This window comes from Balaenoptera acutorostrata, chromosome 8 (assembly GCF_949987535.1).
Source record: "Balaenoptera acutorostrata chromosome 8, mBalAcu1.1, whole genome shotgun sequence".
Classification (NCBI taxonomy): domain Eukaryota; kingdom Metazoa; phylum Chordata; class Mammalia; order Artiodactyla; family Balaenopteridae; genus Balaenoptera; species Balaenoptera acutorostrata.
In genome coordinates, this window is record NC_080071.1 from 98,890,929 (window position 1) to 98,917,259 (window position 26,331).

General features: G+C 40.9%; 1 protein-coding gene and 1 non-coding gene across 2 annotated transcripts in view; one reads left to right on the forward strand and one right to left on the reverse strand.

Moving 5' to 3' along the window:
• HERC2 (HECT and RLD domain containing E3 ubiquitin protein ligase 2) overlaps positions 1-26,331 on the forward strand; it is a 214,767-nt gene that overhangs the window by 10,025 nt on the left and 178,411 nt on the right. The window contains exons 3-4 of the mRNA XM_057551376.1: positions 2,555-2,669; positions 21,255-21,392. Of these exons, the coding sequence (XP_057407359.1) occupies positions 2,555-2,669; positions 21,255-21,392 (253 nt within the window). The remainder of the gene's footprint in view (positions 1-2,554; positions 2,670-21,254; positions 21,393-26,331) is intronic.
• LOC114238023 (U6 spliceosomal RNA) lies at positions 10,336-10,442 on the reverse strand. The gene has a single exon (XR_003623462.2). It is a non-coding gene; the product is annotated as a U6 spliceosomal RNA (small nuclear RNA).

The following is a 26,331-nucleotide window of genomic DNA, read 5'->3' on the forward strand; positions in this document are numbered from 1 at the left end:
ATGCGGGCCAGGACTGAGGCCAGCGGCAGCTCTTAGCTGCCCTCCTCTTACGCAGACCAGCAGATGAGCCAGGCCTTTCCATTCCCGCATTAAAACCTCAGGGGCCCTGAACGTTTGTGGCTCACTTTTTAGAAACGATTTACTTCTCCCTCTACCAGTTAATACTTTTGCCCACAGTCATGTTTTGGTCTCAAGTATGTTTATGGCAGTTATCTTGTTAGTGATGTGGACAGATAAAATATGAGTGCTGAGAGAAAGTTGTTGCTTCTGTGAAAACTAAGTTAGATGCCAAATTGGTTTTCTGTTGCTATGTAACAAGTCACTGACCAGAAATTCAGCAGCTTAAAACAACTCCGTTTACTCTCTCCCCCTTTCTGTGTGGGTCAGGTGTCTGGCCATGGCTTAGCTGGGTCTTCTGCTTCGGGATTCACAGGCTGCAGTCAGGGTGCTGACCAGTCTGCTTTCTCATCTGGAGTCTCACTGGGGTCCTTGTCGGCAGAATTCAGTTTGTTGGGTGTTGGGTGGGGCTGAGCTGTGGGCTCCTAGGAGACGCCCCCTCCATTGGCAGCTCATGGCAGTGGCTGGGAGAGTGTCTCTTCAGGATGGCCCCATCCTCTTAAGGGCTTTTACCCTAGGATAATCATGCTTTTGGTTAACTAGAAATCAACCGATGTGAGACCTTAATTATATATGAGAAATTCCTTCACTTTTGCCACAGAAGGAAACAAAACCTAGTCACAGGTGGAAAGTCCCGTCCTGTATTCACAGGTCCTGCCCACACTCAGAGAGAGGATTACACAGGGTGTGTGTGCCCCGGGGGGGCAAGGATCTTGAGGGCATCTTAGATTTGCCTCCTACACATTGTTTGGATAAAAGTGAGATGCTAAAAAAATGACTTGTACAGGTTAGGTAAGAGAACTGTAAAGGATTGCAGGAAAAGCCTTGCAAGTCTAAAGGAATTGTGCACTAAGATTGCTCACAAAGTGCCCTTCAGTTCTTGCTCCCTTTAAAGAACTTGAGTCTGGAAGTAGTGGATGCTTCATGAGAGTGGCGAATGTTGGATTGATGACAAGGGACAAGCTGGTGGACTTGTGAACAAAGAAAAGGCCCTGACCTCCCATTAAAAGATGGGCAAACAGAGGTGTCTGTTTTAGTGTAAAGTGTCTTGTATGTCTGAGAAGAGGGTTTCTGTTGTACCTGCCGTTTTCAGAATGGATGCCTTCTTTGGGTGTTCACCATGCCCCCACCCTTCAGTGACTGCTTTCTCTGGGAAACCTTTTCTGACTTCCAAACACTGACAACCAAGAGCACTTATGTGAGCGTTTTTGTTTTGTCTTTGAATATCACTATGGACTCGTGTTTTTATTTAAAACTTTTTCAGTCCAATATAGTCGTTATGTATTTTGATGTTCAAAATTATTCTAAATTTGGCCAGTGAGGGAGTCCTCATCAGGCTTTGAGCAGCTTTTTTGGTGCAAACTTAAGATATTCCGGGCTCACCTTTCTGCCCCGGTCCTTGACTCAGCCTTTTTTTCCCTAGAGCCCAGGTTTCATTTAGTGGGAAGTGGTGCTTGGAAACCAGTATCTGGGTGCTGGGTGTACTCACTGCTCTCAGAGTGCCATTGATTTTAGGTCTTTTCCAAAGACAGTGCAAGCAGATACATTCAAATATAAATTCATGCTGAGATTTCCAATTCAGATTGTTCTTAAAAACTTCCTTGATTTTATCTTTTATACTTAAAATCTTAGTTTCTAGTAACATTAACATACTTTATCATAAACATTTTATTATATTAACATTGCTTTATCCTACAATATATATACATGAAATAGTTGAAAAATTTTAATGCCAATATTATAGTTGTGAATAAGACCAATTAGTAAAGTTTAAGGTTTTTTTTCCCTTGAAGTATATCCAACTAAAGATGTATAGTTGAAAAGGCTCTTGAAATACAGTTGACCCTGAACAACGCAGGTTTGAACTACGTGGGTCCACTCGTACTTGGATATTATGGTTGGTTGAGTCTGTGGATGTGGAGGAACCGTGGATATGGAGGGCTGACTATAAAAGTTATATTTGGATTAACCCCTGAGTTGTTCAAGGGTCAAGTGTACTTTTCTTTTTGATAAACAGGTTAATTTGCTTGTTACCAGTTATAGCCTTTGCTTTTTATGATTTAATTGTATTTTTTGAAAATCAAAATCATTTATATGTTTTACAAGTAAATGTAAGGTATACTCAAAATCTTGCCTTCATTCACCTCTGCTGCTTTTTACCCACGTTCCCCTTCCTATCTCCCCATAAGTGATCATGTTATTTGTGTCTGGTTTATCTTTCCAGAGCACCTGCCCGCATGTCTTTTTTCTTGTATCTTAGGCAAAACGTAGCATAGTATATAAGCTATTATGCACAGTACCTTTTTCACTTAAATGTATTTCTTGGGACAATTTTCATTAAATGTTGAACGAATGAGTTTTTTTTTTCATATTATTCTTTAAGAATTGCATTGTGAGTACGATTACTCTGTAAGTTTATTTTATTTATCATTGCCAGCTTGCGTTCACACGAGATGGGCTCTGTGGTCTGTGGAATGAAATGGTTAAAGATGGAGAAATTGTATATACTGGGACAGAATTAACACAGAATGGAGAGCTTCCTTCTAGAAAAGGTAAGAGACTTTAACTAGTATTTTTCATTGTGTTTAGACCTTTATAAATTGCATTTTATAGAAATTTTGGAATGTGCTATAGGAACAGAAGTGTGCTTGAGTATAACTGAAGTTTTGTTTTCACTTTGGAGATGTCTAAATGATAGTTAATATTAGGAGCTTCCTGGATTTCACTGTTCTATGCGAATTGAAGGCCTTTTCATGGCAAAACCACCTTGCTGTGGTGTCCTTCCTCTGATGTCTCATTTGTAGCTTATAGGAACTCCACTTAATGTTTCTTCGTTAAGTTTTAAAATATATTGCTTTGGCTTACTATAAATTGTGGTTATTATAAGGTCGAGTGGAAATAATCAGTATTCCTGAAATTTTTCCTGTGTGACTCTCGAGTGGGAGTGTATAAAACACTTTTTGGAAGCCTTTGGCCTGTGGCCTGGACTTGGCTCCCCTTCTATTGTATCTTCTTGTCTATGCAGGGAAATATCAGTGAACACTCTTGTTAGGCCTGTAGTTATGAAAACGCAATGAAATTCTGTCACTCAGTTGTTCTTGACTTTGGCTGTGAATCAGAATCACTGTTTAGGCTTTAAAAAGAAATGAATGCGTGGACCCACCCCAAACCTGAAAAGCCTGCAGGTCTACACAGTGAGCAGCCGCGCACCCAGCCCCCAGGCCCTACCAGTCCCTCCTCTGTCCATTGGTGCACCTCACCTGGCGCCCTTGGGCACTTCATGCACGGTATTAACAGGGTCCAGTTCAGTGTAACTTTTTGTCTTTAAGGTAAAACTTATGCATGATAAAATACATGTTCTAAGTTTACTATTCCATAAGTTTTGACAGATGTTATCGGTGTAGCTTAAACCCCTCAATGTTACTCTCACTTTGAAGGTTCTCTCGTGCCCCTTCCCAGCTCACCCCTGCCCTCTCTGCTCAGAGGCAACTACTGGTCTGATCTTTCTCTACAGTGGATTAGTTTTGCGTGTTCTAGACTTTCATGTAAATAGAATCATGTAGTCATCTGTGCTGTTTTGTGCTTCTTTCACTCCGTAATGTTTTAGTAGTTTTAGTAGTTCATTCTGTATATATATATTTTTTTTGAATTTTATTTTATTTATTTTTTTATACAGCAGGTTCTTATTACTTATCTATTTTATACACATCAATATATACATGTCAATCCCAATCTCCCAATTCATCACACCACCACCACACCCCCGCCACTTTCCCCCCTTGGTGTCCATACACTTGTTCTGTACACCTGGGTCTCTATTTCTGCCCTGCAAACTGGTTCACCTATACCATTTTTCTAGGTTCCACACATATGCATTAATATACGATATTTGTTTTTCTCTTTCTGATCTACTTCACCCTGTATGACAGTCTCTAGATCCATCCACGTCTCTACAAATGACCCAGTTTCGTCCCTTTTTATGGCTGAGTAATATTCCATTGTATATATGTACTACATCTTCTTTATCCATTCGTCTGTCGATGGTCATTTAGGTTGCTTCCATGACCTGGCTATTGTAAATAGTGCTGCAGTGAACATTGGGGTGCATGTGTCTTTTTGAATTATGGTTTTCCATTCTGTATATTTTTAAAGTTTTTGTGCCTCTTCGTCTCAGCTCTCCAGTATTTGTTAATGCATTAAAACTCATTCCCCAAAATGTATTTTGTGAAACATTAGTTCTAAAAGATACTCTGAGAGAGGCTAATTACATGGAAAAGTTCAAAGTGTATTTCTTTTTCATTACATTTGATGAATATTTTTTGTTCTTTGTTCTTTTAAAAATCATGTGGTTAGAAAGCAAAGTGTAATTGTTCTTTATGTAGGTCCCAACTGAATAGTTTTTTTGACATTCAGTAAAAGTTCGTATTTTTAATGTGGCATGATATGTGCTTTTTATTATTAGAAAATACTTTTTTTTCTCAGGCTTATACATGACAAATTTCATTTTTAAGACTGTGTACATTATATGTGGTTGTATTATAGTTGATTGTGAGGAAAATACAGATTAGAGTAGAAGTTCCTCAAACACACAGTTTTCTTTGCTCTGTGTTCCGCAGGGATTGATCACTTTCTTCTGCACCCACCCATTCTAGGATGAGTTCTTACTGTTATCAAGCTGGATTTCTGCATGGTTAATTTCTGGGAAATTGTGGCTTCTAATAATTTGCGCTTCCCTTGAGATAAACTTTCCTTTCTTTTGCAATCACATTTAGAACTTTGTGGTCCTACTGATGAGGAAAGAATGCTTCCTCCTACGTAGTAAGCTTTTGTGTTTCCTTTGGGGGCCTGCCCTACAAAAGACAGGCTAGATTACAGTCATATACGTTTTTTTAAGTGAACATTTCTTTCAACCCTGTTTAGGGTTGTTTGTATTTATTATTTTGAGGAAAGTAGAGGAGGGAATAGGATATAAAGAAAGGAAAGTTAGGAGGCTACTAAAAGATATGCTAAGCTTATTTTTTTATTTTTGTCTAGGGCTGGCCTTTATGTGAAGAACTTAAGTATCATGAGCTGTTTCATTTATTGTAAACCTTCTCAGTCTATGTAGATAGTAGAAATACAGTAGCCAGTATTTTGCTTAGCCATGCCTCTTGAAAAAGTTTCATTGCTGCTTCTATTACATTACAAATGTAATTTATTGACATCAGGACCAACTTTTTGTAGTTTTATGGAGCTTATTTTTGGCTTTTTCTGACTTCATATTGTACTTAAGTGCATTAATTGTTTTGGGGTGTTTTTTTTTTTTTTCCTTTGTCTAGTCAGTACTCTTTAGTTATGTGTTCCATGAGATGGGTTTTTGATTTTTTTTTTTTTTTTAGAATACAACTTTCCTGCTAGTTTTATAGTTTCTCTGTGGAGGGTGTAAAACATTGCATGTGACCTTTCTCCCCAAATAATTCATGATTATTTGGGCAGAAAAGGCGTCTGAATAACCAAGGTGTGTAACAGGATGATGGAGACCCCATGATGTTACCCACAACCAGGGCTGGAGGAGTTCCGAGGTGGAGTGTTCCCTGTGGTTGTCAGGGAGACCTGGCCTGGGCTCGAGGGCGGCGGTGTGTGGGGTCCCCGGGGAGAAAGGAGCCCAGGCCTCCAGGTGGAGGACTGAGAAGAGCAGCAGCGTGCCGGGTCACAGGGAGCAGCGGGGGTGGGTGGGCCAGCCTGGAGAGAAGTGGGCTTCTTTGAGCGCCCAGCTGCATCTGAGTCCAGGAGGGTACGCCTGCTGGTGCGTGGACACGCTCCTGGGGCACACGCTTATACACTGAAGGTTCAAAGCCTAAGGGTTCTCAAACTCTGCAGTTCATCAGGACCACCTGGAGGCTTGGTCAGACACCCATGCCTGGCCCACCCTTAGAGCTTTCGATTACTTGGAGTTGGGATAGGGCCTGGGAATTTGCCTTTCTAATGTGTTTCCAAGTCCTGCTGATGGTGCTTGCTTGTCAAAGAGTATGTTGTGTCTGTTTGTACAGCTACAGTCCATTACATTGGGAGTTCCAGAGACAGAAAGAGGAAAAGAGCTTCCTCATGTGCTCCTTAGAAAATAGAACATTAAAAAAAAGCAAATGACCACAGTTAGATTTCCCTCATAAATATACTCTGTCCTTCATAGTTAATTCTTAGCGCTTTGAACCTTGAGTCCTTTATGGAAAACCTAACCCACTCCTGGGGGCCTGCCTGATGTCTGTTGAAAGCAGTGGTATCAGCTTCTGCTGGAGTCTGTTCCCTACAGGGTTGGTGCTATTGCTTTTGTTTGTTGAAGACCCAGTTTCTGGCCTTTAGCTTTAGAAGGGAGCAGGTGATAAAACTTGAGGCTCCAGTTGATTGATCACACTTAGCAACATTATCAGAATGGACAGGAGTAAAATCTTTTGCAGGGTGGGCTTCTTGGCTGTTCTGTGAGGATCTGGTCCTTGTCCATCTGGGGGGTTAGAACATAGCAAAGGCAGCGAGGCGTGGAAGCCTTTCTAGAGCCTCCCACTATCCTGGGAATTGCAGCGTGTTTGTTTAAATAACATCCTACCTGTATGAAGTTAATCAAGGGAATGCTAATTTTCTCTTTTTGATACACTGGCTCTCCCATATTGTGGCCTTGAAGCACAGGGAAGCTCTAGTGATAGCTGTGAGCTCATGAAGCAGCATCCCATCTCTGCTTATTTTTATGTCCAGCCTTCTTGCTGCATGTGGGTGTTACATCATGAACTCCATGATGTGCGAGCCGCTGTTTGTTATTCTGGTCATCTAGGAAGTGCCAGATACATCTGGGTGTAAAAATACCTTGACATTTTTATAGTTCAGAGTTTAGAGTCTGATCCTGGGAAGGTGGCATCAAACAGCTTTCAGAGGAAGCTGATCTGGGCTCGAGAGAGGATGGCTGTGCTGTAGTCCCAGAGAGAAAGCCCAGCCTGGTAGTAAAGGGCTCACACTTTTGTTTATTGATCAACTTTGTCAATTCTGACACATTTTTGCAGGTTTTGTTTAACTTAGGCAGATAAAGTTCCCTTTCCCTCAAATCTTCTGCAATTTACTTATCTGCTCACTTATCTCTTACCGTCTTCTTTCACGTTTTGGCATAATTGGACATTTTCCTTTAAGACAGAAATTACTGTCTTCATTTTTTTTTGGCTGCGCCGTGCTGTGCGGCATGTGGGATCTTAGTTCCCCCACCAGGGATTGAACCCGCACCCCCTGCAGTGGAAGCGCAGAGCCCTAACCACTGGACTGCTGGGGAAGTCCCTATCTTTCTTCCATCTTTATTCCTTGATAGTAACATTGATCATCTTGCTTATATATTTACATTTCTCTGCCACCATTCTTTCTGGTTTAATCTCAACCATCCATGTTAATTATGACTTTTATCTAAATTAAGTAGCCTCTAATTCAGATAGTGGTTCCACACCACTTCTGTAATTCTCCAGCACCAACTGGATAGCTAATAATTCAATCCAGTTCTGACACTTAACTACTGGAGTTAGCTCAGGCCCCACAAATTAAGGGCTCGGTCCCGCAAGACTACCTCCACTTCAGATGCCAGCCTCAGATGGGATTCCCAGACTACTCCCACTTCTGCCTGGCTGACTACAAATTCAGAGGTTACCATGACCCTCTCAGTTTCCATAATTCACTAGAACAACTCACAGAATGCAGGAAAACACTTCGTTGGTTTATTTTAAAGAATACAGCTCAGGAACAGCCAAATGGAAGAGATGCAGAAGGCAAGGTGTGGGAAAGGAGCTCAGAGCTTCCATGCCTTCTCTGGGCCCTCCACCCTCCCAGCACACCTATGTGTTCACCAACCTGGAATCTCCCCAAATTCTGTTGTTCAAGAGATTTTACAATTTAATCTCCAGCCCACCTCTCTCTAGAGGTCAGGGGGTGGGCCTGATAGTTCTCACCCTCTAATCACTGTTTGGCCCTTCTGGTGTCCAGCCCACATCATGAAGCTACCCAGAGGCCCCACGCTGAGTCAGCTCATTAGCATAAACTCAGGTACAGTGGAAAGGGGCTTGTTATGAGTATCAGAAGACATTCCTATCCTCAGTAAATTCCAAGGGTTTTAGGAGCTCTGCGCCAGAAACCTAGAGCAAAGACCAAATATATATTTTTATTATACCACAGATAAAAAAATGGGAAGTAGGTGTTAGAGCATTTTAGCAGAGCTCTGGAGTCCACATTATAAGGGTCCCATTTTACATGTTTAATAAGCAAGAAGAATATGCTTATTAAGAGGTGCAGAGGTGGTTTTGAATACTGCCCTGCAGTAACAATAAGAGGCAAAGGTATGTGTGCACTTATTTGTTAACCTGTGCTTGGTGACTGATGATCTAGTTATTTTCTCTTAGCGTTTGTACAGGGGTTCACAGATTAGCTATCGATTAAATCAATTTAATATTGGGGCCAGTGTAAGTTAATGAAAGATTTGAACGTTGCTTTTAAGGTAATACACTACAGAACAATGTGATTTTTATTGATATAAAAAAGTTTGTCAGAATTTTATAATTCAATTCGAGTGAGTCTGTAATCTTATATTTTCACAGTCTTACACGTGGAAGTCATGTCAACTTTCTGATGAGTGAAACTCACGTAGACAGTTTAGAAAATTCAGATTAACTAGGCTCTCCTTGAGAAAACAAACCCACGGCTTAGAAATCATGTATGCTGTGTTATATGCCTCACTGCTAGCACATCGGGGAATGGACATAGAGCCATTTTTAACCAGAGTTATCAAGTCAGTCTGATTTATCCAAGGGTTCACCTGGAGTATGTGAATTTAAATTCTAAATGTAAAGGTGCCTCTAAGTTAGCAGTTTCTGAGAGATGTTTTTTCCTTCCATAGTTATCGAGATGTAATTAACATATTGTGTAAGTTTAAGATGTATAGTGTGATGATTTGATACACATAGCAAATGAAATGATTACCACAATAAGGTTAGTTAACACGTCCATCCCTTCACATAATTACCATTTTTTTGATGTGTGGTGAGAACATTTACAGTTACTCTCTTAGCAGCTTTCAAGTATACAGGACTCTGCAGTTAACTGTAATCACCATGTTGTACATTACGTCCCCATAACTTATTTTTCTTATAACTGGAAGTTTGTACTCTTTGACTGATGTCTCCGACCTGCGCAGCTCCTGGCAACCACCAGTCTACTCTCTATGTTGAAGCCTTTTTAGATTCTACATGTAAGTGGATCATATAGTCTGTCTGACTTAATTTCACTTAGTGTAATGTCCTAGTCGACCATGGTGTTCTAAATGGCAGGATTTTCTTCTTCTTTTAATGGCTGAATAATATTCCATTGTGTGAGAGTGCCTGTGTGTGTGTGTTTGTGTGTGTGTATGTACACATTTTCTTTATCCATTCATCCGTTGATGGGCAGTTAGGTTGTTTACGTGTCTTGGCTGTTGTGAATGATGCTGCAGTGAATATGGGGATGCACATATCTTTTTGAGATAGTGATTTCATTTTCTTCGGATATTTACCCAGGAGTGGGAATCCTGGATCATATAGTAGTTCTATTTTTAATTTTTTTGAGGATCCTCCATACTGTTTTGCATAATGGCTGTACCAATTTACACTCCCACCGACAGTGCACAAGGGTTCCATTTCTGAGAGTTTTTTTTAATTAATTTTTTTTTATTGGTGTATAGTTGGTTTACAATGTTGTCTTAGTTTCTACTGTACAGCAAAGTGAGTCAGTTATACATATACATATATCCACTCTTTTTTAGATTCTGTTCCTATATAGGTCATTACAGAGTACTGAATACAGTTCCCTGTGCTTTACAGTATGTTCTTATTATCTATTTTATATATAGTCCATTTCTGAGAGATGTTTTTTTTCCCCCTCAAAAGGCTGGCCACTCTTTGAAGTATCAGAAGTTTCTTTCTTTTCTGGGGATTCTTGATTTCCTTTTTTTTAGATTATGTAAGTTTTTATTATTCTTTAATAAATAGGAGAATAGGAGTACCACTAGATTTAATAGACTTCATAGTTAATAATTCCTTGCAGAGGTAAGAAAATATACAAATACAATGAAGGGTACTGATATCAAGAATCTGCTGGCTCCATAGGGTTTTCTGTTGAATGAGTCTGAATTTTGTGTGTGTGTGTGTTAATCAGCAGAGGGTGTCAAGATGGTGGGGAAGGGCACAAAATGTATAAGAACACTTCATGAATTTGTGTGTCATCCTTGCGCAGGGGCCATGCTAATCTTCGCTGTATCGTTACCATTTTAGTATATGTGCTGCCAAAGTGAGCACCTGAATTATTTTTAATCATCCAAAGTTCCACCACAGTTTTATCCAACCTCAGACAAATCTGGTCAGCATTTTGGTGTCTGGTCTTGCAGTTGGCTTGGGAGATGATGAGGCACACAGACCCTGGGGCCAGCAGAGGGAGAGCTCTCCTTACTAGCCTAAGGCTCTGGGTGAGATACATGCTCTGAGCACTGTCTGGGTGGCAAGAAATGCATTTCAGCAAGGCTAAGATGCCTCAGGAGTAAGACGTGGTGTTCTTTATCACCAGGAGAGAATGTGCTGCCCATCAATCTGATGCATATCAATTTGACATGCTGAAATTTGCAAAAGGTGCATCTCTGGATTGATGAAATACCTACTTCATAGGGTTATTGAGTTGATTAATGAGTTGATTATGACATGTGCAGAGCAGTGCCTGGCTCCCAGTTTGTGCTATTTAAGGGTTTGTGATTCTCACGGTGGTTGTTCAAGTGCAGGCAGGAGTGTCAGTGTCTTGTCCCCACGAGTCCCCTTCACTGAGCACAGTGCCTGGCACATAGGAGGTGCCAGTACCTAGGATAAAGGGTGTCCCATGTTCCTGTGTTAAATCAGCTTGTGAAGGGACATGCCTGCCTGAGAGACTGGAACTCCTGTTTTTGATTAAAGGAGTTGCAGCAGGAATGAATTCAAATCTTTTATATCACATATTTATTTTTAAATTCAGTGTTAGAACTTTTAAACATTTTTATCTTATTAAAAAATACTTATATTGCATGCCTAGCTTATAGCATTCAAAAGCTAACACAGAGTTTTCAGCGAAGAGTGAGTTCCTTCCCAGTCCTATTCTTCTGTTACCTCCTTTTTTTTTTTTCCTTCCTTCTCAGGGGTATTATTACTATTATTAGTATCTTTCCAGAGGTAACTTATGGGCATATAAGTGCATGTATGAAACATACACACTTTATTTTCAATAGAAATTAAAGCCTTCTAGGATGTGAGGTACACCAGAATTTAGAAGAAATGTACAAAAAATGTGTAACGGTACAGCATTTAGAGTCTAACCCTCAGTCTCTGGCTTGACTTTATTTTATCCTTTTTTGAAATCCTGGGCCCAGCTCCATTGAGTCGAGGAGAGACTAGTGGGTGGGTAGGAAGCACAGCCCAGACTGCAGCCAGGCTGCTTTGGCCGTGGGTCATTGTGGGCAGTTCTGTGGATCGGAGCTTCCAGATCCTTTTCCACACTGCAGTCCCAGGGATGCACGCTCCTCAGGGGAGACGGAGTGAGTTGTGCAACATGTGGGTCATTCATTCATTTGCTCATTGATGCACGGACTCATCCGGCTGTTGGTGAGGGTGGTTTTTGGCGCTAGGATGTGGTGGTGAATGAGCCAGGCTTGGCTCCTGCTTTCCTGGAGCTTCTATACCAACTGGGAAAACCAATTAAAAATGGACAGAGTGGCAGTGGGAAGAAAACAGGTATGAAGAAAACAACAGAGTGATGCAAGAAGCTCCCGGGGAGGGTCCCTGAGTTGAGGAGCCAAGGCCCCTGCATTTACTCTCATGTCCCTCACCCTGCCTGTAACAACTCTGTATCCGCCTTGAACCGTGAGGACAGGCTCTGTCATTTTCACCCTGGTACCACCAGTACCTGACAGAGTACTATATATGCAGGAGGGATCCAATCAGAATTTGTGTCATGAGTTAGTGAGTTGTCTTGTCATGGCTTCAGGCTGATTAGGACTGTACCAATTCCCCAGTGGAGGATGGGGCACTGAAGATGAGTGCCCTTTTATGTGTCACTCAGGTGGATGCTTTCAGCTTTTTAACTCTATTCATGCCTGCTGAGTAGTCTTCCTTAATTTTATTTCTCCATCTTTTAAAATCCCATTTATTGGGAATTCCCTAGCAGTCCAGTGGTTAGGACTTGGTGCTCTCACTGCTGGGGCCCCGGGTTCGATCCCTGGCTGGGAAACTAAAATCCCATAAGCCACGCGGCATGGCCAAAAAAAACCAAATTCCTGTTATCGACTTGATGGATCACTTTATTTTTCATGTGAGAATTAAATTTTTCTGTTAAATGAATATAGGCATCTTTTTTCCTTAATCTGCTCCAAAAATCTTTGAATTGTTTGTGAAGTTGCCATGTTACCAGCACTACATCCCTAATCAAATGAGTTAGACATAATAAATATTGCACTGTATCTTTATAATACAGTTGAGTCAAGGGAAATTTGAATGGCCACTTCTGTGTTTGTGTTCCATTAGAAAGTTTTCACACCTAAAATCTCTTAAAATTATACTTGTCCTTCTTTGTAAATAGAAAAAAAATTTCAATGTCATATAAAAACATATACTGTATCTCTTTTTAGCTAATGTTTGATTAATTGGGACCTTTAGTGTAATGGTTAATTTTATGTATCAACTTTGCTAAGCTGTGGTGCCCAGGTATTTATTAGATCAAGTAATATTCCACATAGTTCTGTGAAGGTGATTTTTGGATGAGATTCACATTTAAATCCATGGACTTTGGGGCTTCCCTGGTGGCGCAGTGGTTAAGAATCCACCTGCCAATGCAGGGGACACAGGTTCGAGCCCTGGTCTGGGAAGATCCCACATGCCATGGAGCAACTAAGCCTGTGTGCCACAACTACTGAGCCTGCGCTCTAGAGCCCGTGAGCCACAACTACTGAGCCCATGCGCCACAACTACTGAAGCCCACGTGCCTATAGCCCGTGCTTCACAACAAGAGAAGCCACTGCAATGAGAGGCCCGCACACCGCAACGAAGAGTAGCCCCCGCTCACCGCAACTGGAGAGAGCCTGCGCACAGCAATGAAGACCCAACACAGCCAAAAATAAATAAATAAATAAATGAATTTATTAAAAAAAAAATAAATCCATGGACTTTGAGTAAAGCAGACTACCCTTTGTAATGGGGGTGGGCCTCATCCAGTCAGTCGAAGAGCCTGAATAGAGAGAAGACTGACCTCCCTCCAGCAAGAAGGAATCCTGCCTCCAGATTGCCTTTGGACTCAAACTGTAACATCAGCTGTTCCCTGGGTCTTCAGCCTGCTGGCTTGCCCTGCAGATTTTGGCATTGAGTCCCCACAATTGTGGAAGCCAATTCCTTAAAATGAATCAGTCTGTTTCCCTCACCACCCTCAACATGCACATACTCCACCCACCTCCGCCGCACACTCCTGCTCTGTTTCTGTGGAGAATCCTTGCTAATACACTTTGATACCCATAGTTTTTTACTACAGTCTGATTTTTGAGAAGCATATGTTAGTGAATAAGCTTCCTTCAAAACACAGTTGAACCTTGTTGAACAGTAGAATGCAGGTCTCCCTGATGGTGGCCCTGGGCTGTTCCAGGAGCGCCCCTCCAGCTGTGGCCCTGACCCACCTGTGGGGAGCTGCACAGAAGAGGTGCCTCCTACCTCTATTTTGCTGTGGCCCCTGGGCCCCAAGCCTTTCTGCCTTGGCACTCCTCTTTCTGTAGGTCCTGGAGACAGTGCTTTGAGTGCAGGTCTCACTGGGTGGTTGTAAAAAACCTCCTCGCCGTAACTGACAGGAATGTGTTAAAGTTATCCAGTCCTGGTTCCATCTCCTGGAACCTGCTCGCCTCCTTCAGGGTATTGCCCTGGAACCTCAGGAAGGTCAGCTACCCCGCTACCCCCTGTCCCCAGCTTTCCGTAATCTGTGATGTGTGGGTGTTCCATAACAGTTTATGTTCTGCTTGTTTTCTCTCTGTAAACCTTGAGCCCTGCGTTGATGAAAAGGAGAGCTGACAAATACTGGAGGTACTGTGCGTGTTGTCCTGGAGCTGGTTGTGGAGCTCTTCTTGGTTGTTTTTGCATCCTCGTGACTTCCTCCTGCCTTTGCTATTGTGAATGTTCTCATTTATGCTCCTGAGGATAAAACTTGAGGTGTGCTTAGTGATGCCTCTTGTCTGCTTCCTGGTGAATTGTCAAAGGTTTTCACCCTGGATGAGAGATTATATGGCTGGTATTTAAATGAGCATTTTGAGTTCTTTTTTTTTATTTGTAAAATTTACAGCAAGGTGCACATCAGGGGTTGCAGACTTTCTCTAAAGGGCCAGGTAGTCAATATTTTAAGCTCTGGGGACCCTAACTGTTTGGTAATTATGGAACCCTGCAGTTGTGCCAAAGCAGCCCTGCGCACAACTAAGTGCACACCGACATGTGAAGTGTTTATAATGTTTTCATCACGAAATATTATTCTTCTTTTGATTACTTTTCAATCATTTAAGAATGTAAAATCTTTTCTTAGCTTTTGGACCATACGTAAACCAGCCTTGGGCTGGAGTTTGCTCCCAGCCTTATAGGTGGACCCCACCGGTGAGCAGGGCCTAGCAGTTAGAGCCAGCACCGTGGTCTAGCCCGAGCTCTGTGGCTGGGTTACACTGTGAGGTACAGTTTCTTCCGCATCTTTGAATGGGAGACAAAAACCTGCCTCCTTGAATAATTGTTTGTAAGGATTAAAAAGGATAATGCCCTGTTGTTTGGCCAGATACTTTGTATAGTACATGTAAGCTTATTTTCATTTTCCATTAACTGCTTCCTTTTTGTCCCCTCTACTTAAGTCCTACCTTTTTGGGATGTGGTCTGTCTTGGTGAGTATTCAGTGTGTATTTTAGAAAGAATGCCTGTTCTGCTGTTGTTGGGTGGTGCGTTGTATAAAATGTTGATCACTTATTCAGGTATATGCCATTGCCGTTACTCATTCTTCATTCTGGTTGTTCCAGATTTCCTTCTGGTATTGTTTCCCTTATCTTAAGATCTTCCTTTAGTAATTCTATAGAACAGGTCTGCTGACTACAGATTCTCTTAGTTTTTCTTCATTTGAGAATGATGGATATTTTTGTTAGATACAGCATTCTGATTGATAGTTGTTTTGTTTCAGCACTTTAAAAATGTAGAACGTTCCTTTCAGGCCTTATACCACAGTTGGCCTTCTGATGCTATGACATCAGTTTAAACTTTGGTGATGACCGTGACTTTTAGGGAAGAGGAGAGTTGCCCCCTAGGAAATGAGTTGGCATTGACCAGGAGCGGGAGGACCACATGGTGAGGCGGTTGTCAAAAGCATGAACTTTACAAGTCTGCTCTATTATTGTCAATGCAGGCGATTGAGTGACCCGTGTGCCATTGGTGTGGGGAGTGTGCCTCCCCAGGGTGTGTGAGTTTCGGTTGCTCAGTGCTTGTGGCAATAGTGACAAAATTCCATTTGCCACATTGTAACTTAAATAGGAGTTCTTTGAGGAGTCTATTATGCATCTCAGTAAACTTGCTGCCTCCCCCTATAGGGGAGGTAGAAGTGTCATTGAATGCCTTCTTTTTTTTTTTTAATTTTTTTTTTTATTTTTTATTTTTTTAATGCTATTCTTGTCTGCTTACATTCTTTTTATGTATGTATGTATGTATGGCTTTGTTGGGTCTTCGTTTCTGTGCGAGGGCTTTCTCTAGTTGTGGCAAGCGGGGGCCACTCTTCATCGCGGTGCGCGGGCCTCTCACTGTCGCGGCCTCTCGTTGCCGAGCACAGGCTCCAGACGCGCAGGCTCAGTAATTGTGGCTCACGGGCCGAGTTGCTCCGCGGCATGTGGGATCTTCCCAGACCAGGACTCGAACCCCCGTCCCCTGCATTGGCAGGCAGATTCTCAACCACTGCGCCACCAGGGAAGCCCTTGAATGCCTTCTTTAAGAGCCCAGCATGTGTATTCTGAGAAGCAGAATGAGTGCCTTGGTCACTATCAGTAATGTCTGGAACTCTAAAGGGGTAAGGAGTGTCCTTGTCCTTACAAGGATAAGGCAGTTGAGGCCTCATATTGTGGTCTTAATATATATAGAGACTTTGGTTTATATTTTGGGTATCTGTGAGGGAAGAGATTCCTAGGGTCCTTGAGCCTGAAAAGACCAACTCTGAAAGGCTGTGTCCCAAGAGTTTGTAAAAATGTGCACCTGGGGCCAGCCTTTGTTCTCAGGAAAGCTCATGACCAGCAGTTTCCACGCTAATGAGGTACAGTATAGTGCAGGGCTGAGAAGGGCAGTTTCTTGCATCTGAAGCTCCAGGGCAACAGCAAGTCATCATATGTGGTCCAGAGACCCCAGGGGGCATGAGAGAAGGTTGCTGACGCCTTTTCAGTGAAGGAGTCTCTGAGGGTGCTAAGGGGGGCGTATCTGTATTAGTTCCCAAGGGATGCTGTAACAAAGTACCACTGACTAGGTGGCTTAAACAACAGAAATCTATTGTCTCACAGCTCCGGAGCCTGCAGGTCCAAAATCAGGGTGACGGCAGGGTTGTTTCCTTCTGAGGGCTGTGGGGGAAGGCTCTGTTCCAAGGCATTCTCCTTGGCTTGTAGATGGTCATGTTCTCCCTGTGTCTTCATATTGTCTTTCCTCTGTGCATATCTTTCTGTGCTTAAATTTCCTCTTTTTGTAAGGACACCAGTCACGTTGGATTAGGGCCCACCCTAATGACCTCATTTTAATTTGATTATCTTCAAAGACCTTTGTTTTATAAATAAGGTCACATTCCTAGGTACTGGAGGCTAGGACTTGAACATCTTTTGATACGATTCAACCCATAAACAGGTCCTGTGTTTGTCAAGCCAATTTGTAATTGCTAAATACTTAGTTTAATTTTCTTTTAAATTTTATTTATTTATTTATTGGCTGCGTTGGGTCTTCGTTGCTGCGTGCGGGCTTTCTCTAGTTGTGGCGAGCGGGGGCTACTCTTCATTGCGGTGCGCAGGCTTCTCATTGCGGTGGCCGCTCTTTGTTTCGGAGCACGGGCTCTAGGTGCGCGGGCTTCAGCAGTTATGGCTCGCCGGCTCTAGAGCACAGGCTCAGTAGTTGTGGCGCATGGGCTTAGTTGCTTCACGGCACATGGGATCTTCCCAGATCAGGGCTCGAACCTGAGTCCCCTGCATTGGCAGGCAGATTCTTAACCGCTCACTGCACCACCAGGGAAGTCCCACTTAGTTTAATTTTAATTTATTACTCATTGTGTCAGTGTCCATGCCCACTATGAGATATTTTAGGGCAATGGGTGCTATGACCATGGGAGTTTAGACAAGGCAATAATAGTTCTGATGGTTAAGGCGAAGCAAATTTATTTGTCTTCTAGATTATATGTAGTACTTCCCCTAAGATTATATGGGCTGCCTTGTTTAGATTTAGTGGGATCCCCAGCTATACATGTAATTTGAGCCCCAGTATTGATTTAAATTCATGAAGGTTTGCCAGTTGGTACATTTCAGCAGATATTTAAGTTAATTCAGAACCTGTGTCATAGTGGCACCAAAGCCCTTTGTGTTCTTATTGTATAAGTTCTTGCAGTAAACTTTGGAGTTCCACTTGGGTTAAATTGTGGACTTTTGTTTCAAATTTAATTTGTTTTTCTCCAGAAAGCTTCAGTATTGTCAGGGTAAGGGGACTCCCCATGGCGAAGGTTACTTTATAGGGTTTAAGGACGCGGGGCTTACACTGGGCTTGAATTAACCACTTTGCTGTGCCCATGGCTGCCCTGGGTGTCTTCTCTACAGCCTTGGGGATCAGGATGTTTGTTGCGACAGAGGCAGCAGAGTGGTGTAGTGGGAGAGTACTGGACCTACAGCCCAGAGGTGGATGCATGGACACCGTCCTCTGCTGCAGCCTTGCCTTTTCCCAGAGTGCGCCCTTCTTCTCCCTCTGCCCCTCTCTCCCTCCTCCCCGCTCCTCTCCACATTCCCTCAGTAGTTTAGATTTCTAGCCAAATAAAGCCCAGGCTTTCGGTTCCCGTCCCTGTCCAGTCACTCGTAGTGAGGATCTTCTGGGTGGTTGCAGGGAAGATTTGGGGTCCTGATGGCCCACCTCTTCTTCCAGGGAATGCCAGTCAACCCCCCCAGGGTCGGGATCCACAGCCAGTCTGGTCATTTTGTCTTTGCCTTGATGAGGATCAAATGGGGCGACATGGGAGCTGTGGCCAAGTCCCCCACACAGAGACTGGTACTCCCTGGTGACAGATCAGGCTGGAGGTGAGCTTCTGAGCTTTACTGAGGATGGAACTGAAGCTAAGAGACAATAAGCAATGCTTCATTGCTTGTAAAAAGATTGAATTCCGGTAATCAGGTTGCCAATCCTGGACACTTCTCTCACACTTGTGAAAAAAACAAAAATTAACACATCTCTCTTCTTAGTCACAAAACTCAGTAATGATTATTTCATGATTCAAGTTTTAGTGAAAAGATGAACAATTTGTGAAAAACAGAAGTGCCAAAGTTATTTGGCCTTTCTCTCACTTGTCTTATCTTTTTAAAAAGATTTATTTCCTTCTGCATGACCTTAATTTGTTACAGTGAGAGTGCCTATGATATCTAAAATAGCCATTGTTTGTTTGGTCAGTTGCATTTGCATTGTCATATTAAGGTTTTACCTTCTGCGCCGATGGTCCTTAAACCTGGCGGAATATTAGGAATATCTGGGAACTTAAAAATGCTGGTGCCCAGGCCATGCCCTAGACCAACTGAATCAGAATCTCTGGTGGTAGAACTGAGGCTTGGTATTAAAAATGTGTGTGTATGTGTTTATGTGTGTGTACGTGTGTGTGTGTACGTGTGTGTGTGTGTGTGTGTGTCCCTCACCCCCTGCTTCTGATGTATGATAAGGGTTGAGAACCTGATTCCAAGCCTGACTTTTTCTATGACTTAAGCAAATCTGTAGTGCTTAATTTAGAGGTGCTGTGTGGTTTTACATCTGTAATGCATGAAAAGTACACATTACAAAAAAATCTATATTTAATGCCCAGGAGCTTGTTGGATATATCTTTTTTTTTTTTTTTTTTTCCTTTTGGGCTGTGCCTCGTGGCTTGTGGGATCTCAGTTCCCCCACCAGGGACTGAACCTGGGCTCTCGGCAGTAAGAGCACAGGGTCCCAACCACTGGACCGCCAGGGAACTCCCTGGATATTTCTGTAAATGGGAGAGGTGCTGTTAACCATAGCTGTTGCAGGAGGTTGAAAGAATGGGACACAAGAGGTGTACTGGTGACAGGGGCCTTTTCTTGGGCCTCAGGGGCAGAGGGTGGAGTTAATTACACGTGTCAGTTCCTGGTACACCATTTCCAAACCCATATTTTTAGGTGTTTTCTTTGAGATGTATTTGTTTTTATGCCATTTAAAACATACTGTTGTACAATGTGCATGCATTGTAAGCTTGTGTACATGGAGTGTGTGTGGTTCTTTAGCCCAAGCACTGTATTTTTAAGTTGTGTCCAGGGTCATTAGACTGCTGCGGGCCTCTGTCTTCCACGTCCTCCCAATCCCAGGCCTGTGTGAGAGCTCTGTGGGCATGGCCCCTGGGGGCGACTGGAGGACCTACCGTGTAACTCAGCTGTACTAGATTGCTCTCCAGGTAGGCTGCGGGGTCCACCCTCCCACCAGCTGTGTCTGAAGGTTTGTGCCTCCAGCCCTACATTTCTACTGACACTTGGCATTATTTAGTTATTGAACTCATCATTGAGGGCTTATTCCCTGGCATGTGTTGTTCTAGGCATTTGGGATATATCAGAGAGCAAAACCAGATGAAAAAGGAAAAAAAAATTACTGCTTTGGAGCTTATATTTTAGCTTTCTAACAGTTGTGAATTTGGTGAGTGTAAAGTAATACTTCATTATTTTAATTTATATTTTTCTAAATATGAATTTGAGTATCTCTTCATAGCGTTAGCTGTTTGGGGTTCCTTCTATTGGATATCTGATATTTTTCTTATAGAATGTAGGAGTTTCTTTTGTCCCTTGTTGGTTTTAGGTATTTTTAGATACTCCTTACTGTTTGTGATATGATATATTCTTTTTCACAGATTTAGATGTACAGTTGACGCTAGCAACATGGGTTTGAACTGTACAGGTCCACATATAAGCAGATTTTTTTTTCAGTAGTAAATACTGCAGCACTGCATGATCCTTGGTTGTTGGAATTGCTGGACTCGGAAGAACTGCAGATGTGGAGGGCTGACTATAAGTTACATGCGGATTTTCGACTGCACATGTTGTTCAGGGGTCAACTGTATATTTCTAATTACGTCATTCAGTAAGGGCTTTCTAGGCTAGGACACATTTAGTAAGGGCTTTCTAGGCTAGGACACATTTACACCTCAATGTTAATATTAGTTCTCTCTTAACTTACTGTGTAAGGAGTTTCATGACATTTTTTCTTGACTGAAACTTGTCAGTGGCCTAAAGTCGTGGTTCTCAATTTTCTGCTGTATTGCAATGCTCCTGAATTATATTCCGTCAGTGGTAGTGGCCCTGTGTAGCACTGGTTCTCAGTTGGTGGTGGAGTAGGGCAGTGTATAGAGTTGAAAATGATTTTTGAATCATACTCCTATTCCACATCCTCCCTTCCCGTGGACACAGAGCAGTTGGGAATCACTGGATAAAAACAATTAATGTTAATATCAAAGACTAAGTTTCTTAGTTGTGAGATGTAGTAGGAAATTGGAATATTTTGGAAGACATGCTTCAAAGAACAATTTGAATATCGATTTTTTAAATTAAAAGGGTCACTGTGCTATTCATTACTTAATAAATCACACTGTTTCTGTTATGTTGATGAGTCATGTAATTTTTTTTTTCCCAACCATCAAATGGTCAGCTAATGATGTGTGTTGTAACTTAACCTTTCCATTTCTGGGAGGGACTGGCAAAGAGATGTTACATTTTAAAAAGCAATTTATACATGTATATTAAAAAAATTTTTTTTCCAGATGATGGTGTTGGCAAGTGGATGTTACATTTTAAAAAGCAATTTATACACTTACATTTTTAAAAAATTTTCCAGATGATGGTGTTGATATGCAGATTGGAACAAAGAAAGAAGATCTGAATGACAAAGAGAAAAAAGAAGAGGAAGAAACTCCTGCACCTGCATATAGGGCCAAATCAATCCTAGAGAGCTGGGTGTGGGGCAAGCAACCAGGTATTATGATCTTCTGAACTTTTGGTACTTTGGAATGATTGGTCCAGCACTCATTTTCTAGATAGAGTAGGTGGACTTTTTTTTGGTCATAGAATTTTAAAAATTAAACTTAAAATTTTTTTATATTGTAATAGACTGTGCGTAACATACATTTTACCATTTCAGTCAGTTTTAAGTATACAGTTCAGTGACATTAAATACATTCACACTGTTGTGCAGTTATGACCACCACCCATTTCCAGAGCCTCTTCATCTTCCCAAACTGAAACTCTGTACTTATTAAATGATAACTCCCCTTTCTTCCCTAGCCCCCTGGAAGCCACTAACTTTCTGTTTTTAGGATTTTTGACTAGTCTAGTTACCTCATATAAGTGGAATCATAATATTTGTCTTTTTGTATCTGGCTTGTTACTTTATTTAGCATAATGTCTTCAAGATTCATTCATATTGTAGCACGTGTCAGAATTTCCTTCCTCTTTAAGGCTGAATAATATTCCATTGTATGTATATACCACATTTTGTTCATCCATCTGTGGATGGGCATTTGAGTTGCTTCCACCTTTTGGCTATTGGGAATAGTGCTGCTAAGACCATAGGTGTACACGAGTTCGAGTCTCTGTTTCAATTCACTGCGTATATACCTAGGAGTAAAATTGCTGGATCGTGTGGTAATTCTGTGTTTAACTTTTTTTCCTCCAGTTTTACTGAGATATAATTGACATATAGCAGTGTATGGTGTACAGCATAATGATTTGACTTACATCATGGAATGATTATCACAAGAAGTTTAGTGAGCATCCATCATCTCATGTAGATACAAAATTAAAGAAATAGAAAAAATATGTTTTCCTCATGGTGAGAAACCTTAGGGTTTCCTCTTCTAACTTCCATATTAACATATAGCAACATTAATTATCTTTATCATGATGTTCATTACATCCCTAGTTCTTACTTATCTTATAACTGGAGGTTTCTGCCTTTTGACCCCCTTCAGCCAATTCCCCCTCCCCCCACCCCCTGCCTCTGGTAACCACAAATCTGATCTCTTTTCCTATGAGTTTGTTTCTTTGTTTTTGAAGTAGAATTGACCTACAACACTGTGTTGCTTCCTGTTATATGACATAGTGACTTGGTATTTCTATACATTTCAAAATGATCATCACAATAAGTCTAGTTATGATCTGTTACCAAAATGTTACCTAATTACTGACTATTTTCCTCACACTGTACATTTCATACCCATAACTCATTTTTTTTTTATTGAAGTATAGTTGATTTACAGTGTTGTGTTAATTTCTGCTGTATGGCAAAGTGATTCAGTTATACATATACATACATTCTTTTAAAAATTCTTTTCCACTATGGTTTATCACAGGATACTGAATATAGTTTCCTGTGCTCTACAGTAGGACCTTGTTGTTTATCCATTCTATATGTAATAGTTTGCATCTGCTAGTCCCAAACTCCCAATCCATCCCTTCCCAACTCGTCCCCCTTGGCAACCACCAGTCTGTTCTCTATGCCTATGAGTCTGTTTCTGTTTTGTAGATAGGTTCATTTGTGTCATATTTTAGCCCTGACTCATTTCTTTTGCAGCTGGTTGTTTGTACCTCTTAATCTCCCTCACCTCCCACTTTTCTCCCCATTGGCAACTACCTGTTTGTTCTCTGTATCTTTGACTCTGTTTATGTTTAGTTATGTTTATTTATTTGTTTTGCTTTTTAGATTCCATATATAAGTGAAATCATACAGTATTTGTCTTTCTCTCTCTGACTTATTTCACTTACCGTAATACCCTCTAGGTCCATCTGTGTTGTCACAAATAGCAAGATTTCATTCCTTTTTATAGTTGAGTAATATTTTGTGTGTGTGTGTGTATATCTGTATCTATATTTATCACATCTTCTTTATCCATTCATTTATTGATGGGCACTTAGGTTGCTTTCATATTTTGCCAATTGTAAATAATGCTGCAATGAACATAGAGGAACTTATATCTTTTCTAATTGGTGTTTTTGTTTTCTTTTTTATAAATACCCAGAAGTGGAACTGCTGGATCATATGGTAGTTCTATATTTAATTTTTTGAGACATCTCCATATTTTTGTCCATTGTAGCTGCACCAATTTACATTCCCACAAACAGTGCACAAGGCTTCTCTTTTCTCCACATCCTTGTCAACACTTGTTATTTGTTGCCTTTTTTTTTTTTTTTTTAATAGGGAGCATTTTCTTTTTTCTAATTTTATTTATTTATTTATTTATGGCTGTGTTGGGTCTTCGTTTCTGTGCGAGGGCTTCCTCCAGCTGCGGCAAGCGGGGCCACTCTTCATCGCGGTGCACGGGCCTCTCACTATCGCGACCTCTCTTGTTGCGGAGCACAGGCTCCAGACGCGCAGGCTCAGCAATTGTGGCTCACGGGCCCAGTTGCTCCACGGGACGTGGGATCTTCCCAGATCAGGGCTCGAACCCATGTTCCCTGCATTGGCAGGCAGATTCTCAACCACTGCGCCACCAGGGAAGCCCCTATTGCCTTTTTGATAATAGCCATTCTGACAGGTGTGAGGTGGTGTCTATCTCACTGTGGTTTTGATTTGCATTTCCCTGATGATTAGTGATGTTGAGCATCTTTTCATGTGCCTGTTGGCCATTTAAATGTTTTCTTTGCAAAAATATCTGTTCAGATCCTCTGTCCATTTTTTTAATTGGGTTGTTTGTTTTGATGTTGAGTTAAATGAGTTCTTTGTATATTTTGGGTATTAACCCCTTATCAGATATACTGTTTGTAAATGTCTTCTCCTATTCAGGAGGCAGCCTTATCCTTTTGTTGATAGTTTTCTTCACTGTGCAGAAGCTTTTTAGTTTGATGTAGTCCCATTAGTTTACTTTTGCTTTTGTTTCCCTTGCCTGAGGAGACATATCCAGAAAGAGATTGCTAGGGCCAATGTCAAAGAGTGTACTGCCTATGTTTTCTTCTAGAGGTTTTATGGTTTCAGGTCTTACTTTTAAGTCTTAAATCCATTTTGAATTTTTTTTGTGCATGGTGTGAGAGAGTAGTCCAGTTTTGCATGTAGTGGTCCAGTTTTCCCAACATCATTTGTTGAAGAGGCTGTCTTTTTTCCGTTGTGTATTTTTACCTCTTTTTAGATTAATTGCCCATATAAGTATGGGTTCATTCTGGGCTTTCTATTCTTTTCCATTGATCTATGTGTCTGTTTCTGTGCCAGTACCATACTGTTTTGATTACTGTAACTTTGTAGTATAGCTTAAAATCAGGGAGCATGATACCTCCAACTTTGTTCTTCTTTCTCAAGAATGTTTTAGATATTCGGGGTTTTTGTGTTTCCGTACAAATTTTAGAATTATTTGTTTTAGTTTTGTGAAAAATGCCATTGGGATTTTGATAGGGATTGCACTGAATCTGTAGATGGGTAGTGTGGTCATTTAAGCAATATTAATTCTTTCAGTATACGAGCACAGTATATCTTTCCATCTGTTTGTATAGTCTTCGATTTCCTTCATGAGTGTCTTACATTTTTTTGACTATGGTTCTTTTACCTCCTTAGATTTATTCCCGGGTATTTTATTCTTTTTGATGCAATTGTAAATGGGACTGTTTTCTTAATTTCTCATTCTGATAGTTGATTGTTCATGAATAGAAATGCAGCAGATTTGTGTTTATTAATTTTGTATCCTAAAACTTTACCAAATTCATTGACAAGTTCTGGTAATTTTTTGGAGTGTCTTTAGGATTTTCCATGTATGCTGTCATGTCACTGCAAACAGTGACAGTTTTACTTATTCATTTACAGTTTGGATGACTTTTTCTTGTTTGATTGCTGTGGCTAGGACTTCACATACTGTGTTGAAAAAAAAGTTGTGAGAGTAGGCATCCTTGTCTTATTCCTGATCTTAGAGGAAATGTTTTAGCTTTTCACCATTGAGTATGATATTAGCTCTGGGCTTGTCATATATGGCCTTTATTACACTGAGATATGGTCCCTCTGTACCCACTTTTGTGAGAGTTTTTATGATAAATGGATATTGAATTCTGTCAAATGATTTTTCTGCATCTATTGAGATGATTACATGATTTTTATCCTTCAGTTTGTTAATGTGGTATAACACATTGATTGATTTGTGGATGTTGAACCATCCTCGTACCTCTGGAATAAATTCCAATTGATCATGATGTATGATCCTTTTAATGTGTTGTTGAATTTGGTTTGCTAATATTTTGTTGAAGGTTTTTTGCATCTGTGAACATCAGGGAAGTTGTCCTATAATTTTCTTGCCTGGTGGTTGTCTGGTATCAGGGTAATGCTGGCCTTGTGAAATGAGCTTGGAAGTATTCCCTCATTTTCTATTTTTTTTTTGTAAGAGTTTGAGAAGAATCGGTATTAATTCTTCTTTGAAGGTTTTGCATAATTCACCAGTGAAGCCCTCTGGTCCTGGAGTTTTGTTTGTTGGGAGGTTTTTAATTACTGATTCAGTCTCCTTACAAGTAATTGGTCTGGTCATACTTTCTATTTCTTTATGATTCAGTCTTGGCAGTTTGTATGTTTCTAGGAATTTATTTCTTCTAAGTTGTCTTGTCTTTCTGTGGTACCAGCTGTAACATTTCCTCTTTCGTTTATGATTTTATTTATTTGGGCCCTCTTTATTTCTTGTTGATTCTAGCTAACAGTTTGTTAGTTTTGTTTATCTTTTCAAAAAACAACTGTTGGTTTTATTTATCTTTTCTATTGTCTTTGTAGTCTCTTTCATTTGTTCCCACTCTGACCTTTGTTATTTCCTTCCTTCTAATAACTTTGGGCTTCATTTGTGTTTTTTTTTTTGTTTATTTGTTTTTTTTTAGTTTCTTGAGGTGTTTATTTAGGTTATCTGGTTTCTTGTTTATTTGAGATTTTTCTTGTTTTTTTGGGGTAGGCATTTATTGTT